Source organism: Equus asinus, chromosome 3 (assembly GCF_041296235.1).
Source record: "Equus asinus isolate D_3611 breed Donkey chromosome 3, EquAss-T2T_v2, whole genome shotgun sequence".
NCBI lineage: Eukaryota > Metazoa > Chordata > Mammalia > Perissodactyla > Equidae > Equus > Equus asinus.
The window spans coordinates 37,954,482-37,972,954 of NC_091792.1; the positions used below are offsets into that span (position 1 = coordinate 37,954,482).

The following is an 18,473-nucleotide window of genomic DNA, read 5'->3' on the forward strand; positions in this document are numbered from 1 at the left end:
TAAAAATGAGCACAAAAGACCTGACTGAAGTGAGAACATAAGTAGCAATGTGAACTGGTAGACTTTGCTGAAGTGAAATCAGGCGGGCTCCAAGTAGGATCCCAAATGTTAGTATTTTTTAGGTCTTTTCTCTTGAGCCAGTCAATACATCCAAAGAGTAATACAATTTTCTGTCTTACAGGGTAGGGCTGGTATAAGCCTGGCTGCCAGAGCTCTGATAGCATGACAGCAAAAGGGGTCTGGGGGCCTTCATCATTCAGTACTTAAAGCTTTCAGTTAATCCTCCTGTTTTCCATTCCCTACCTTCAATCTTCCCTCTGCCATTTTTGGTGTTCTCAAATCAGAAACGTCTCTGGCACAATTTCTCCAAAAAAGTAAACCTCTTCGTTTTCACCAAGATAAAGGGAAGAACAGTTGGATTTTGGAAAGAAGTGGATATAAATGCAAGTATTCAATCTAAAATATTCTTTCTGGTTATACCTAAAGTCTACCAGTTCACTGACAAGGACAGATCTGAGATCAAATCCTAGCCTTTATACTTGGAAAACATGTGACCTTGAAGAGTGCCTTAACCTTACTACATCTTAGTTTCCTTATCTATAAAATAAAGATAATAACACATTCCTTATAGTGTTGCTGAGGGGATTAAAGGAGAGAGCATATGTAAAATGTTTGTTAGAGTAAAAGGTACCTACCAGGGCTTCCCTCACAATCCTACAAATATATTCTAAACTTCCCCAATATCATCCTTCTGCTGATTATACTGTAAACTCCCCAAGGCCAGAGAATGCAACTGATACCAAAATCCCTAAAACCAACATGACAAATAACAGCATCCGTATTTGATGCCAAGATTAAAATATTTTTAGTATATTGTATCAGCCAATTAAAAAAATCCAAGTGTAGGATAATTTTTAATTTTTTTTGTGCATTTATATTTTACTTAAATGCTTTAAGATCCATTATTTACTGTTGAAATATCATGTTTTTTCTTTTTAAGTCTGAATTCCTTTGGTATGACTGAAGCCCAAAAAACAGAAAAACAAAGTAAAAGTTATAACACCTATCATATTTAAACAATATTGCCCCTCCCCCGCCCAAAGAGTTCATTTCTCTGTGTGACATCTAGATGGTATACTGATTCCTAGTATATCTGTTACAGAGCAGACTAAAAGGACTGGCATTCGTCAGAAACAGCACTTAAAACTTAGAGAGATAAAGAAGTGCTGTCTGATCAACAACAGTTAAATGTCGGTAGTCAATTCCAGGTCAAGATGCATGCTGTATATTAAATGTATGTTAGGGAGAAATATCTCGCATATAAAAATATACAACCAAATGGTAGGAGATAAATGAGAGACAGAAAAATCACTTACTTTTTCTTAAACAAAGAGAGAGATGGAAAAAACACAATAAACACTAAGGACAAACAATAGTAACTCTTCAGCAAGTAAGTAAATTCAGGATAGCTTTGTCATTCAGTTCTCTTCAGTTATCTGAGAATTTACTCTTGAGAAACATTTTGATCCAGACTAGGGCACAGGAAGTTGCTAATTTAACAGTATGAATGGTACAGCACTGTAACATAGGTTTAAAAACACACACACAAAAAAAATATTATTTATTGGGGCCTGGACCAAAATTTAAAATTCAGTTTGAAGATGTGATGATAATAAGCTTTCCTCAGATTCCGACACTGCAAGGCAGGAGCCAGGAGAGCGCGGCGCAGGTTCATTTTCCCCTAACGTTGACTTTTTTTGTTTCTGCACTCTGAACCAAAATAACAGCTCAGATTGTACTTGCACTCTAAAGCTGAAAAATGAATGATTTTTCTTTACCCTTTACCTCAGACTCCCTCAGGATTTTCCTTCATATTAAGAAAGTGACCTTTAATTATGAAAAAATACTTGCTTTTCTCTTGGCCTTCCTGTATTTTCCCCCAACTTTCAGTTTACTTTTCAGTAGGATCGTAACTACTTGATTTTATTCTTTTGAATCTCCAGGAACTAAGAGTCCCTGGCATACAATATTACTCGAAAAACAATCAATAAATGAAAAAATATGAATATTCAAGTAGTAACATCAAGGATTCTCTAGTTTTAACCAAACATTTAGCTTTTTCATAAAACAAGCTTTGTCAAAAAAGCTTGTAGCATAACTTGGAACACACTAAGAGTAGGCAATTTGGAAAAGCTTTCCTTTTTGAAGCAATAGAATGCTGGTTGTATACCACATATTTGAGCATGAACAGGTAAAAGGCAACTTGATAAAATAACATTAAAACAGACTCAGCAATTGATGCCAAACGTAGAAGGCAGTATAGCAAACTGCAGTTTTTCTTAAACTTTCTGAGTCAAAACTCATAGCAAGAAATATGCCACTTGAAATCATAACTCAGCACACACACCACACACATCCCCTTAAGCAGAAGATTCATACATGATGCACACTGATATTTTCTTTTTTTATGTAATACTATGCTGCTTTATTCTTTTTCTTTTTTTTTGCTTTTTCTCCCCAAATCTCCCCAGTACATAGTTATACATTTTAGTTGTGGGTCCTTCTAGTTGTGGTATGTGGGATGCCACATCAGCATGGCCTGATGAGTGGTGCCATGTCCACACCCAGGATCTGAACCAGCGAAACCCTGGGCCACCGAAGCAGAGTGAGCAAACTTAATCACTCAGCCTTGGGGCCGGCCCCCCTATTCATTTTTTAAAATTCTAGCTGTGAACCGCAATTTGGAAAGCACTGGCTTAGTGCTTAAATTTTGGTTCCACCCACTAGCTGTATGACTTTGTGCAACTTGCTTAACCTCACGGTGCCTCCGTTTCTGCCCCTGTAAAAAACAATAATAATGCTACCTATCTAATAAGGTCTTTGCGTGGGTTAAAGAGTTAACACATATAATATACTTAGATAACAGGCTGACATGTAATTAAGCCTTCAATAAAAATTACTTAACAATAATAAAGTGGGATATTCCTTCCTTCTGAAATCTATAGCCAAGTTTTCATTTGCAAGTGAATTGATTATCATTTTGGAATTGGAATTCAGATTACAGTACATATACACATTGAATATTCCAAAATAACTATGTTGATCACATAGAAGAGAAATGATTGCCTCAAATTGTCTTGGTTTTCCTCTCTTAGAAAATTGGTTTACACGATCAATCTCCTACTAAGGGAAAAAACAAATCACGATAGCAAAGAAAATCTTACTAATCTACAAAGGAAGCCCTAGTACTGAAACACTCAGCCATCATAATTTGTTTTCATGGTATGACAGTTTGTAAATACATTTCTGCCCTAATTATAATTTCTTATAAAGAAAAAAGAAAATGTTGATTCTTATCTTTTCCAAGGAGGCTGTCAAAATATAAAAATCAATGTGTATTTGTAAAATATGGATTAATGTCACTCTAAAGTCTATGCATGGTTAGATGTGTCTTCTCATCAGTCAGAATTTTAGACTAGTGATGAAACAACCGGGAAAGTGGAGGAGAAAAAAGATCTACTTCAAAATTGATCCTTACTTTTCTTCAGCTTTGAAAGAATAAATTAAATCATTATGCTAAATGAAGATTTTCTCAATACAAAAAAATATTTTATTTTCCTCAGTTATTCAGACTAAAGTAGATACAATCTTCTCAATAGAATGACAAAACTAGTTTGTAATTATAAGGACATAAAAAAAAATTTTATACCTTCAAGAGACATTTTTTACATTGTCCCATTCAGACTTTTTCTTTTTTCAAAGAATAATCAGAAAAATAATACAGAAGAAAGGGTGTTGATTACATTAATTCAGCTTCTGAAAGAAAATTTCCTGTGAAACACAGAAGAGATTACCAAATAAAATTGTTGCTTTGTATCAAGCTACTAAAATGCCTCTGAAACCAGCTTTGGGGAAATTAAATGAACATAAATATGCATAAATAATTTAATGCATTTTAAAGCTAGTCAGCCTATATTTATCTACTTAAGGATGGAGATGAGATCTATTTATGTTTTAAATTAAGCTTTGCACATAATGTTTTCTTCAATTTTACAAGTTTATTTAAACAAATAGTAATGTTTGCTAAATGTATACACTATGGGACAAATTTTAATACAATTCTATTATAATCATTATTCATACAGATATGGCTCATTTTATGTATGAGATGCATTCCTGAAAATATGTTTATAAACAGATACTTGAAAATTGAATCACATTGTAAATACTATGGTAAACTGTAATACCAACAGGAATGTCATTTTTATAAAGTAAACAATTACCACTATTTTATATGTGCAAAGTACAATTTCCAAATATCTGATATGCTTAGTTTCCCTAAAATAATGTAGTTAATTCCAAACTCATTTATTTCTATTAGTATTTAATGAAAATGGAATTCCATTTTTGTGAACTTGAATGATTTTTTTTCTTTTTTGAGGAAGATTAGCCCTGAGCTAACTACTGCCAGTCCTCCTCTTTTTGCTGAGGAAGACTGGCCCTGAGCTAACATCATGCCCATCTTCCTCTACTTTATAGGTGGGACGCCTACCACAGCATGGTGTGCCAAGCGGCACCATGTCCACACCCGAGATCCTAACCGGGGAACCCTGGGCTGTTGAGAAGCGGAACATGCAAACTTAACCGCTGCGCCACCAGTGGTCCCTTGAATGACTACCACTTCTTTATAGGAAAGGTGATATTAGTTGAAAGATATGTGACTGAGTGTTAGAGCTCCCCACTTCTTCCCAGCCCTGCTAATTATGCTACTGTTCACTATTCAACTATGTGCCCTTCAGTTCTTGTTCAAAGTACTCTTTGTAAATATTCCTTCCTCAGCCCAAAGTACAAATCTTTCACAAAATTTCTCATAATATAAAAATGGATACTAATACAATTAAAGGCACTCAATCACAAAAATGATATTTTTATGTCTTTGTATAGTGGATATGGATGTATACGGATAGGGATTAATGAAAGCAACACTATTATTTTGGTTTTGAAGCCCCTCCCCGTTTTACTTTTAATCTAACAAAATAAAAAAAGCAAAATTACCATTGATCATCTACTGGGGCATAAAAATAGCCTATTCATCATATACAGAAGATAAGTTATAAAAGCATGAGTTATAACAGTATTTTACCCATCCGACAAACGTATTTGGTAAGTTCCTTAGAAACAGCTGTAACATAAAAAAAATTCAAATTTAATAAAGGATTTTATTTAGCTGGCAAATAATCTATAATAGCATTTTGCTTATATTATTTCAATGAATTCTCATAACGAAAAAGTCATATAGCCTATATAAAAAAAGTTGTTTTGGAGGCTTTCTTCTGGTCACGCAGATTTTGAATGTGATAGAGAACAAAGACAATGTCAGAGAATGGAGGCAGCTGGCAAGGAACAGTGAGAGGAGCAGGTGATAGGGTTACAGGAACTCTGGATCAGGTACAATGACGGCTGAAGGGAGAAATATAACCTCAGCAGAAATACCCAAATGCCCTTCCACTTATCACCATCAGTAACTGTTCCATCAAGACAGAAACATGTCCACAAGCCACATTACTACTCATCGCATCTGAAAAGGCCTACAAAGACATCCTCTAAAGCACAAAAAAATCTTAATAAGCCATGTGCTAACATAGAAGTACAAACTGAAAGACTCAGTTTAAAAAAAAAGGGGGGGCTCTTCTAGAACTCTAGAAAGGTTATTTATTTAAACATAATTTATTTTGTGAAGCCAATTTTAGACCAATCACAAGTAAAGAAATAGAAACAGTAATCAAAAACCTCCCCAAAAATAAGAGTCCAGGACCAGATGGCTTCTCTGGAGAATTCTACCAAACATTCAAAGAAGATTTAATACCTATCCTTCTCAAATTATTCCAGAAAATTGAGGAAGATGGAGTACTCCCTAACACCTTCTATGAAGCCAACATCACTCTGATCCCCAAACCTAACAAGGACAACACAAAGAAGGAAAACTACAGGCTGATATCACTGATGAACATAGATGCAAAAATCCTCAACAAAATTCTGGCAAACCGAATACAGCAATACATCAAAAAGATTATACACTATGATCAAGTGGGATTTATACCAGGGACACAGGGATGATTCAACATCCACAAGTCAATCAACGTGATATACTACATTAACAAAATAAGAAACAAAAACCACATGATCATCTCAATAGATGCAGAGAAAGCATTCGACAAGATCCAACATCCATTTATGATAAAAACCCTCAATAAAATTGGTATAGAAGGAAAGTACCTCAACACAATAAAAGCCATATATGGCAAACCCACAGCCAACATCATATTCAACGGACAAAAACTGAAAGCCATCCCTCTCAGAACAGGAACAAGACAAGGGTGCCCACTTTCACCACTCTTATTCAACATAGTACTGGAGATGTTGGCCAGAGCAATTTGGCAGGAAAAAGAAATAAAAGGAATCCAAACAGGCAATGAAGAAGTAAAACTCTCGCTGTTTGCAGACAACATTATCTTATATATAGAAAGCCCCAAAGAATCCATAGGAAAACTATTAGAAACAATCAACAGCTACAGCAAAGTTGAAGGGTATAGAATCAACATACATAAAACAGTAGCATTTCTATATGCAAACAATGAACTAACAGAAAAAGAACTCAAGAACTCAATCCCATTCACAAACGCAACAAAAAGAATAAAATACCTTGGGATAACTTTAACCAAGGAAGTGAAAGATCTATACAACAAAAACTAAAAGACTTTCTTGAAAGAAATTGATGATGACATAAAGACATGGAAAGACATTCCATGCACATGGATTGGAAGAATAAACATAGTTAAAATGTCCATACTACCTAAAGCAATCTACAGATTCAATGCTATCCCAATCAGAATCCCAATGACATTCTTTACAGAAATTGAACAAAGAATCCTAAAATTCATATGGGGCAACAAAAGACCTCGAATTGCTAAAGCAATCCTGAGTAAGAACAAAGCAGGAGGCATCACAATCCCTGACTTCAAAACATACTACAAAGCTACAGTAATCAAAACAGCATGGTACTGGTACAAAAACAGGTGTACAGATCAATGGAACAGAATAGAAAGCCCAGAAATAAAACCACACATCTATGGACAGCTAATCTTCGACAGAGGAGCTGAGGGCCTACAATGGAGAAAAGAAAGTCTCTTCCACAAATGGTGCTGGGAAAACTGGACAGCCAAATGTAAAAGAATGAAAATTGACCATTCTTTTTCACCATTCACAAAAATAAACTCAAAATGGATCAAAGACCTAAAGATTAGTCCTGAAACAATAAGTCTTCTAGAAGAGAATATAGGCAGTACACTCTTTGACATCAGTTTCAAAAGAATCTTTTCAGACACCATAACTCCTCAGACGAGGGAAACAATAGAAAGAATAAATAAATGGGACTTCATCCAAGTAAAGAGCTTCTTCAAGGCAAGGGAAAACAGGATTGAAACAAAAAACAGCCCACTAATTGGGAAAAAATATTTACAAGTTACTTATCCAACAAAGGGTTAATCCCCATAATATATAAAGAACTCACACAGCTCAACAACAAAAAATCAAACAACTCGATCAAAAAATGGGCAGGGGACATGAACAGACATTTCTCCAAAGAAGATATAAGGATGGCCAATAGACACATGAAAAGATGCTCATCATCACTAATCATCAGGGAAATGCAAATCAAAACTACACTAAGATATCACCTTACATCTGTTAGAATGGCAAAAATATCCAAAACCAAGAGTGACAAATGTTGGAGAGGCTGTGGAGAAAAAGGAACCCTCATACACTGTTGGTGGGAATGCAAACTGGTGCAGCCATCATGGAAAACAGTATGGCAATTTCTCAAAAAGTTAAAAATAGAAATACCTTATGACCCAGCCATCCCACTACTGGGTATCTATCCTAAGAACCTGAAATCAGCAATTCCAAGAGTCCCATGCACCCCTATGTTCACTGCAGCATTATTTACAATAGCCAAGACGTGGAACCAACCTAAGTGCCCAGCAAGTGATGATTGGATACAGAAAATATGGTATATATATATACAATGGAATACTACTCAGCCATAAAAAAGGACAAAATCGTCCCATTCACAACAACATGGATGGACCTCAAGGGTATTATGTAAAGTGAAATAAGCCAGACAGAGAAAGACGAACTCTGTATGACTCCACTCATAGGTAGTAGTTAACATATAGACAAAGGAGAACTGATCGGTGGTTACTGGGGGTTGGGGAGGAAGGCACAAAGGGTGAAGTGGTGTACCCACAACATGACTAACAATAATGTACAACTGAAATTTCACAAGGTTGTAAACTATCATAATCTTAATAATAAAAAAAAAGGGAGCTCTTCTAGAACTCTAGAAAGGTTATTTATTTAAACATAACTTATTTTGTGAAGCCAATTTTACATTTTAAAAAATTAATGAAAAATGGTATTTTTACTTTTTATGTACATAAAATTTAAATATTGGAGGGAGAGAGTAGGATATAATAGCCTGAGAATTAAAGAGCTGTCCAGTTTTTATTATTGATCTTCCACATGGCTCACTACACAAGTCAAACTAATACAGTCCCCATTTACTAGACTAAAGACTTCTACAGATTCCAGTGAAACATCACAGGATCTTAGAACAAATATGATACCTAAATGTAAGTAAAGTTTTCCTTTAAAACAAACAAACAAAAAAAGAAAACAACCATTTATCCATTTAGTATTCCTCACAGTCAATGGATCACCTGGGAAATTCCGCTGATCTGGGCCAGATTTGGCTATTTTTGGATGTGCTTGTTCATGTTTTTGTGGTCAGCTGAGGACTGGCTTGTGCAGGATGGCCTCAGCTGGCACAACTCAACCACCCTCCATGTGTCAGTCATGTCCCCATAGCAGGATAACCTGGGTATGTTTGAGGCATGTTTGCAAGGTGATCACACAGAAGCAAAAGCAGGAACACGTATGCACTTTTTCAAACCTCTGCATTCTGTCTAGTTTACTAATATCTTTCTTTTCCCCTTGCTGGCCTCTTTTTTTTTAAATTGTAGTATGTGGTAAAATATACATAATATAAAATCTACCATTTTTAAGTGTACAGTTCAGTGGCAGTAAGTACATTCACATTGTTAGGCAACCATCATCACCATCCATCTCCAAAACTTTTTCACCTTGAAAAACTGAAACTCTCTAATTGTTAAATAAGTCCCTCCTTCCCTGCTAGCTCCTGGCAACCACCACTCTATTTTCTGTCTCTATGAATTTGACTAATCTAAATACCTCATATGAGTGGAACCATACAGTATTTGTCCTTTTGTGAATGTAAATGGCTTATTTCACTTAGCATAATGTCTTCAAGGTTCATCTATGTTGCAGTGTGTATCAGAGGTTCCTTCCACTTTAAGGCTGAACAATATTCCATTGTATGCATACACCACATTCTATTTATCCATTTATCCATCAATGGATACTTGGATTGCTTCCATGTTTTGGATAATGTGGATAATGCTGCTATGAATATGAAAATGGGTATACAAATACCGCTTCCAAGGCTCTGCCTTCAACTCTTTTGGGTATATATCCAGAAGTAGGATAGATGGGGATTACATGGTAATTCTATTTTTAATTTCTTAAAGAACTGCCATATTGTTTTCCACATCAGCTGCACCATTTTACATTCCCACCAAAAGTACACAAGGGTTCCAATTTCTCTACATCTTCACTAATATCTGTCATTTTATGCTTCCTTTTTTTTTTATAGTAGCCATCCTAATAGACATGAAGTGGTATCTCATTGTGGTTTTGATTTGCATTTCCCTAATGATTAGTAATGTTGAGCATTTTTTCATGTGCTCATTTGCCACCTGTATGTCTTCTTTGGAGAAATGTCTGTTCAAGTCCTTACCCATTTTTGAATCAGATTGTTTGGTTTTGTTGTTGAATTTCAGGAATTCTTTATATATTCTGGATATTAATCCCTTATCAGATATGTAATCTGCAAATAAGGCTTTCTTTTGAAAATGAGAACTCTCTTTTAAAAGTGAAAAAGTAGATATATGAACTGCCACAACCTCTTGGTTATAAGCCCCATACCAGGCACCAGAGATATAGAAATTAACAAAACATAAAATTTCTATTCAATGATTTCCCTTATTAGGGAATGCAGAGAAAATGTCAAAATTATAATACATTATGTAATGTATTATAATAAAAGTATACAGAGAGTAGCATGGAAGTACAAATTTCTAGATGAATGGAAGAGCAACAGCAAAGGCATAAAAGGTAAAAGAGAATAGAAGACATCATAGGATCAGATGACTGTAGCAAAGATGGGGGCAGAGACAGAGATGTGGTAATCAAACAGGCAATGGCCGTACCTAGACACCGTCGTTTGTCATGATGAAAATGTTAACCTTTGTGTTGACATCACTGATGACTACTGTGATCATCTGGACTGTGTGAAAAAGCAGATAATATCCTACGTATACAGAGTATGGGTTACTCTCAAACATTCCTAATGTTAATCATGCCAGGGCAAAAAAGTATACACCCTGAGACAGGTAAAGAAGGGGACACTCTTCCTCTGACATCAGAAAAGTGGAAGCCCCTGGCCTCTTATGTGAAGGAAACTAGATATGGTGACTGAACTGGTACCTGTCATGTGGGGATCTGCAGAAACTAGGCAGTGATACTCAAACTGAGATGGTAAATCACTGACTACCTCATAGTACTCAGTAGAGCTATGACTGGGTACTCAGTAGAGCTCTACTTAAATACTTCACTGTAGCCTAAAATGGATTTGGAAGCGTTAAGGGAAGGGATTATGCATATTCTTAGAAGAAGTCAGTACTAAGAGCAGGAAGTCTGGCGTTCTGAGAACTTTAGAGTGACCTAGAGGGAAAGGGAGCAATGCTGTTTCAAGGTATAGGCAGGGAAGAAGGAACAAAGAAATCTCCAGGTTAGATCTGTGAAATACATAAACATTCTTTAGGTATTGCTGGAAATTACAAAGGAAAGAAGCTTCAAAAGAAAAACTGGACTTTCTGACCACCTGAACAAATGGGATCCGGGAGTCTGTACTCCTTATACATTAAAGGAAATATGATCCTAAATTTAAATTGGAGGAATCAGTTTCAACTCATGATGTATTTCATCTTAAATTTTTTCCTAGTTCTTTCTCAAAGGGCCTAGAAATAATGACAAATCCAGTAACAAGAACAATAGATCAAACTGTGGTCTTCAGATGTTATTTCTCTTTAAAAGGACTCCCACTAGGGCTCCTTAAAGAAACAGATGATTCTAGAACTGGGCCAGAAAATGTAAGGGTTAGGACTAGAGCACCTTGTCCCACCAGAGAGAATGGAAGTTATCAAAGACTACTAAGATTAAGATTGTATCAAAATGACTCGGGAGCAACTTGAAGAATCTTCCCGGGGTCAAAGTAGGAACAACTGAAGATTAATAAAAATAATAACCGCAACGGATTTAAACATCAAATGCATTTAAGTCAGTGAGTTCATAAAGATCTTTTTAAAAAATTAGTTAAGTTTCATTGGAGGATGTTAACCAATTCACTGTTTTGAAAATTGGTATATAAAGAGAAAAAAATGAAACTTTTATCCTGCCTTTCCAATGCAAGGTACCATTAGAAAACCTAATAACAGATGAAGGGAAATGTCTCATCATAGAATGATTCTCAATAGTAAATGAAATAAATGTGACAGAATTGAAATACCATGATTTTGCAATGCTTACCAAACTAACAAATCAAGGCATTAAATATCAATGACTGCTAACCTCACAAAAGAGAAGTAAAGTAGATACATGACCTCTGACAGAAGAACGCGAAAACTTCCTATGAAGCAGTCTTCCTAAAAATATCTAATTTGAATTCGATCAACCTCTGGAACCGACTACCAATTTATAAGAAATATAGAAGACAGAGGAAGGAAACTGTTAAACTATATCAAAGGGATGCATAAGCAAAACCCAAATTGTGAAAAAATATACAAGACAAACACTGTGTTTCATCAACTAAAAAATTAGAAAGAAAAATTAAAGATGAAAGAAAAACCCACAAAATTAAAAGAGACTTAAGAGATGTATCCACTGATTGCAATATGCGATCCTTATTTGGATCCTGATTTGAATAAACAAACTAAATAGAATTTTGAAAGTAGTAATTCATTGGAAATATGATACCTACTGGGTATTTGATAATATTTTATTTTCTTTTTTCTTTTTTTTCTTTTCTTCCTTTTTCTCCCCAAAGCCCCCCAGTACACAGCTGTATATTCTTAGTTGTGAGTCCTTCTAGTTGTGGCACGTGGGACGCCGCCTTAGTGTGGCCTGATGAGCAGTGCCATGTCTGTGCCCAGGATTCAAACCAACGAAACACTGGGCTGCCTGCAGCGGAGCGCGTGAACTTAACCGCTTGGCCACGGGACCAGCCCCTGGGTATTTGATAATATTAAGAAATTATGTTAGTATTTTAGGTTTGCTAATGGTTTTATGGTTGTACTTCAAAAAGAATTCTTAGAAGTACATATTGAAATATTTATGAACGAAATGATAGGTCTGGGATTTGCTTCAAAGTAGTATGGGAAGAGGGAAAGAAAATGAGAGTAAAGATAAAGTAAGTGTAACCATGAGTTGATAACTGTGGAAGCAGGGTGATTGGTACATGGGAATTTATTATGCTATTTTGTCTACCTTTGTATATACTTGAAATTCTCCATGCTAAAATGCTAAAACAAAAAAAGACATATAACCTCATTTTACATCACAAAATAATGGTTCAAGATATTCTATTTATTGATAATCCAGGACAGAAAAGAAAGATCTTGAAGAATACCTGAAGATATGGGAAAATACTTAGAGAAAAGTTAAAAATAGTGTGTATGTGTACATATATATATATAATGTAATCATTCCTGATTGATATGTAGTAAATTAGGGGTAATTTTTGTTTTCTTATTCACATTTTTGACATTTAAAAATCTAATATAGTTAACATTAATACTTTATAACTTAGGGAAAATGTCATATATATTTTATTATTTAATTCATTTAACACATTTATTGAACAGGAGGTGCTGTGCTAGGCATAGGAGAAATAATGGTGAACAACAAGAACTCTATCACTATGGAGCTTAGTGGGGGAGAAAGGAAAAACCAAAATAAGTAGGTAGAAGGATATGTAAATGCAAGACATTGTAGGTGCTATGAAAGAAACAGAGCAGAATATCAGGGAAGGAAAGTAGTCAGTAATGGTCTCTATGAGGAGGTGACCTAAAGGACTAGAGTCAGCCACTCACACAGTAGGGAGACAAATATTAAAGGCAGAGAGAGCAAAGCTCTGAATTGGGAAAGATTCATTCTGCAATCAAAGATAAGTCAAGGGAGCCGGCTCCATGGCCGAGTGGTTAAGTTCACTTGCTCCACTTTGGTGGCCTGGGGTTTGCCGGTTCAGATCCTGGGTGCAGATCTATATACTGCTGATCAAGCCGTGCTGTGGTGGCATCCCACATAGCAGAACTAGAATGACCTGCAACTAGGATATACCACTATGTGCTGGGGCTTTGGAGAGACAAAAAAAAAAGCTAAGTCAAGAAAGGTTTAAGCACTGGATTTATATAATTCAATGTTAGATTTAAAGAAGGTTCATTCTGTCGCATGAGGAATGGGATTAGAGGGAGCAGGGAGATCAGTTAGGAGGTTGGGAGCAGTGCAGGGTTACTTGTCTTTTTTAAGAGTACTGGTGAGAAATTGCCATGATTTTCCTCCTATGTTTTATCAAATACTAACACTCTTAGAAGTTGATATTTGGGAATAATGTCTTTTTAAATGTACATGACAAAAGGAATATAACTGTTAATATATGAACTGTGGGCCGCCAAAGCAGAGCGTGCAAACCTAACCATCATGCCACTAGGCTTGCCCCGTAACTATTAATATTTTTCATTGTTGTCGAGCTTATCATGCACATTAAATTTCTAAATTTCAAATTTGAGAATACTGAAAATACATTTAAAAGATAAACATATTAAAGTTATAATAAAAAAACTTTTAAGGAGTAATGTGAAAATTAAAAATGATCAAATTTATTTTTATATGCAAGACAATTATATTTCAGATGATTACTGAGAGATTACCTTGGACAAATCTCTGAAGTTACTTGGCAAGGTAAGATCCAGTTCTTCTGATTCAAAATTAGTGATGACCCAGGGAAACACTGGATACTGATTTAAATCATTGTAACTTCGTCCTAGGAGAGAGAAAAAAAAAGTAACTCAATTTAGAATAACAAAATGAAATGATAAACTGATTGAGGAGTATAATTTACTAAAAATAACAAGAAACACTGGCAATTCTTGAGTGAGAGATCTTGTTCTTAGTGCTGTCCATACACTATTTCATTTAATCCTCACAATAACCCTATTAAATTAGCATTGTCCTCACTTTACAGATGAAAAATCTGAGGCACAAAAGGTTAGGTAATTTGCCCCAAATCATGCAACTAGTAATGGTTGAACCATATTCAAATCTAGATATTCTGGCCCCCAAGTTTATGTTCTTGTAAACTACACTTGACTTTTTCATTACTTGAAAGCCAGCAGCAAATAAAATAATCTTTATTAAGACTTTAAAAAACAATTTGCAATTCTCATAGAGATCTTCAAAACCAGAATCCTTTCTCTGCCATTAATTAACCAACCATCCAACTAATCAACCAAGTTTAAGTGACCTAACCCTTGTGGGCATTTATTAGTCATCTGTAAAATGAGGATGTTGTATTAAATAACTGAAATTCCTGTGACAGCTTTCAAATTCCCTGATCCTCCGAATACAACGTACATCATTGTCAATGTTGCTTTCCCCCACTCCTAGACGCTGTCACATACTCTTCTATACTTCTTCTAAACTAATGACATTCAATGACACATTTAGGTCTACTAAAAATATGAGTAAGGCAAAGGATGAGGTAGCCCTTTTACATATATACAGAAGTTTTCTGGATATCATTTCTTTAAGGAGGCAGCATGGTGGAGTAAATCATTGTTTCTGGAGTCAAAACGCTGGCATTTGAATCCCAGCTCCACTATACTAGTCTACAACCTATTTTTAGTCAGATTTAACGTGAACAGACTTTTATGGCTAAAATATAAGGAAGACAAGTATATGAATATTGTTTGAATTCCTTTCTTATTGAGTATTCTAGCATTTTCACTCCTTTCTCTTTCTCAAATATATCTCGATGTCATACCAATATATAGCTGAATATTCAAGTACTTCTCCACCTAGACTCTTGGAATCTAAGCCCTCCTTATGATTTGGTGTTTTTAACTTCATTTCACTCTATACATCTTGGGCTTGAGGCCTACTAGAGTAACAGAGATCTTCCTTGACTGACCTGGATAGACTTACAAAACATGAACAACTAGGTAACTTTACTTCAGAGGTAATTACGTCACTACATATTTCTGTCAATTTTAATTTCTCCCAGGAAAAAATAACCAAACTCAGCAGCAAAAAGCAGTTTATTTTGATTCCCTTTTTCTCCCCTACTTCCCTCTCCTTCTGATGGAAATGTTAGTAAACAGTAAAATCTTCATCTTGTCCCATCTGCTTAAATCATCAAGTTTATTGTACCTAAGAAAAAAGAGTATGCATCTGCTCAGTGTGAACAGACTTTTATTAAGTTAAACTCCTCAGTATATGGTTATTGAATGCCTACTGACTGTCTTTTGAGAATTGTTATGGTATCATGGGAACCTGATGTATCACAAATACCATCCAAAACAAATTATTGATTCTATTCTTTAAAGAGAATATCCAGGGAATATATTTAAAAGACACTGTAGGTACAATAGAAGCATTTGAGAGTAGATCACTATTCTCCATAATTATTACTGCACATTCGATCTATGTGTTAATTAATTTATCACAAGCAAAATACATCCATTAAGCTTATGTAAGTTTCTTGTCTCTCACTACTACTTAAAAATCCTTTCAGTCACTAGTCATATAATCCCTACTAAATTCCACGTAACTGTTCTAACTTTCTTCATTTCTTTCCCTCAACTGACTGTAAGACGAACATCTTCTTAAGTGATAAAATTTAAGACTTTTCAATGTGAGCCCTTAACTTCCAATTCTTCATAATACTCCCTGTCTTCCTCACTTCCCTAACAGTCTTCATTCTTTGTGAGGTGTAATTACTTCACCTCAGGCTTGAACTCATCTCCCTCACAACTTGAGTCGTTACTTTTCTTTCTCTCTCTTTCATGGCTTCTGTCCTCTGCCTTAACCTATCCTCTCTTTACTATCACACAAGAAAATTAATCTCTATCTAATGTTCTCATTTCATCTTCAACCACTCAGCCCTTATAATAAATCTTTTTTCCTTGCTTTGAAAATGAACACCTATAAAGTAACCACTAAGTCCCCAAATGCCAAAGCCAAAGGTGTGGCCTGTACTCATTCTTAATTCTCCCTACGTCTCTACAGTATTTGAAACAGGTGACCAAGGCCTCTCTCTCTTTCTCCCTTGCCCCTTGCCTCTCAAGACATTTGCTTTAAGTCTACAAACTCGGGGATTACTCATTCTCTTTTCTCCTTTACTAACTTTGCCCCAGACCTTATCTCACTGCTTTCTGTACTGTCTGGCTTGATAATCTCAACTCTCTCTCAGTGATTTCCTCTCTATGGAGAAGAAATCCAAAGTCCTATCTCTAAATTCCAAATACCCTCTTTCACCCAAACTTTCAACAATTCTTTTTGATAACTTGGATGTCTTGCTAGCACAGTAAAATCAGCATCTTTCCCTAGATCAACTTTTCTGACTTCTTTTTCCATTAATGACATGACCATTTTCCAGAGATGTAGGCCAGAAGCCTGGAAGTCTTTTCTGACACTTTCTTCTCATTTACACCTACATTCAGTCAGCTGGATGTCAAATGGTTGTACCTCGTAAATTCTTATGCTATTGATCCTTCATTGTCATTCCCACTATCACCTCTCCAATGCAAACCATCATTACTTTTTATATATAATTGTTTCCTAACTTTGCTCTCTGTCTATTCTCTCTCTACTCCAGTTTATCCTTCATTCTGCCTCCAAGTTAACTTTTCATACAGTTCTAATATCACTCATTTGCTCCAAAACTTTCGGAAGTTTCCCAATGAATTGACTGCTAACTACTCAAATTGACAGAAAATCTTCCACAATGTTTCCACACTATCTTTCTAGTTTTCTCTCATCATACCTTTATGAATACATACTTTATGTACACACATGCACGTACACACACACACACTTTACCATTAATCATTCTCTAGCTATACTTCATATTTTCCCATCTTTGCATGTTTGCTTATGCCTTCAGTTTTACATGGAATGACTCCTAAACTCCCAACTACCTCCTCTGCCAATTAAAGTAATATCCACCATTACACAAACACGAAACTTTCCTGATTTTTTCCTTACTCCCATCAACTGAATGAATATTATATAATTTCCCTCCTTTGTGCTTTTAATCCCCATAGTACTTTGTATTTTGTATTTCTTTTATTGAATCTATACCCCTTTGTTCTAGAATCACATAAATGCTGACATTCGCACTTAAAACAACTTCTCTGAGAATAAGCAACATGCCTTATTCTCTTTGTATCTCCTTTGTGCCTCAAATATAAACTGTGTCAGTTTGTTGAACTGAATCTCAAATGTCTCATAAATACATTCTCCATTTCCTTTATACTAGTTTTCACAAAAGAAAAGTAATGACACATTTCTATTCTTTACTCTCTCAATAGGTGATCTTCAATAATATTACATGATTATAGACCTCTTACAGGGCCATTTAGTCTTTAGATTTTCATCTATAGGTTATAATATAAATGTTCTTTACTTAATATTTTACCCAGCTTTCTTTTTTCTCTGTTGTATTTCATTGCTTCATCAAACATTTCTAATCAAGTTATTAATAGGTTCTTAAGATTGTATATGGGTTTTCGTTCCTACTATTCCATGATAAATCCATTCTTACTATATTAAATAGTTGTAAATTTTCATATTATATTTTTGGAAAAGAGTATTTATACTCATTTTTAATTTCCCTCCGGTAGTCAACTGTTCATGTAAACTCTATTATTAAATTACTCTTGATAAGGTATTCATGTGGTAATAATGAAAATAAAAATAAGCTATTTATACCAGTACTCAAAATAATCTAATCATATCACCATTAATAATTTATCTTTGGAAATAAGCAAACATGTAGGCTTAAATTACCTGCTATTGTGTTGAGAAACATTAAGTACTCAAAATTTGAAATCTCTCTGTGTTGCCATCTTTGTGTCATATTAGAAGCTTTAAAAAGTTGACGTGGACTAGCTAATGAGATACGCCTGCAAGAAAAAGAATTCAATGTAGAATCAATTTAA

At 35.1% G+C, this 18,473-nt stretch overlaps 1 protein-coding gene across 10 annotated transcripts in view; it reads right to left on the minus strand.

Annotated features, from left to right (window-relative positions):
- Window positions 1-18,473, minus strand: part of LRBA (LPS responsive beige-like anchor protein) — a 705,137-nt gene that overhangs the window by 180,210 nt on the left and 506,454 nt on the right. For all 10 annotated transcript variants that reach the window (XM_070504873.1, XM_070504881.1, XM_070504880.1 and 7 more), the window contains 2 exons: window positions 18,322-18,437; window positions 14,184-14,296 (listed from right to left, as the gene is read on the minus strand). In XM_070504873.1, coding sequence (XP_070360974.1) covers window positions 14,184-14,296; window positions 18,322-18,437 — 229 coding nt within the window. The remainder of the gene's footprint in view (window positions 1-14,183; window positions 14,297-18,321; window positions 18,438-18,473) is intronic.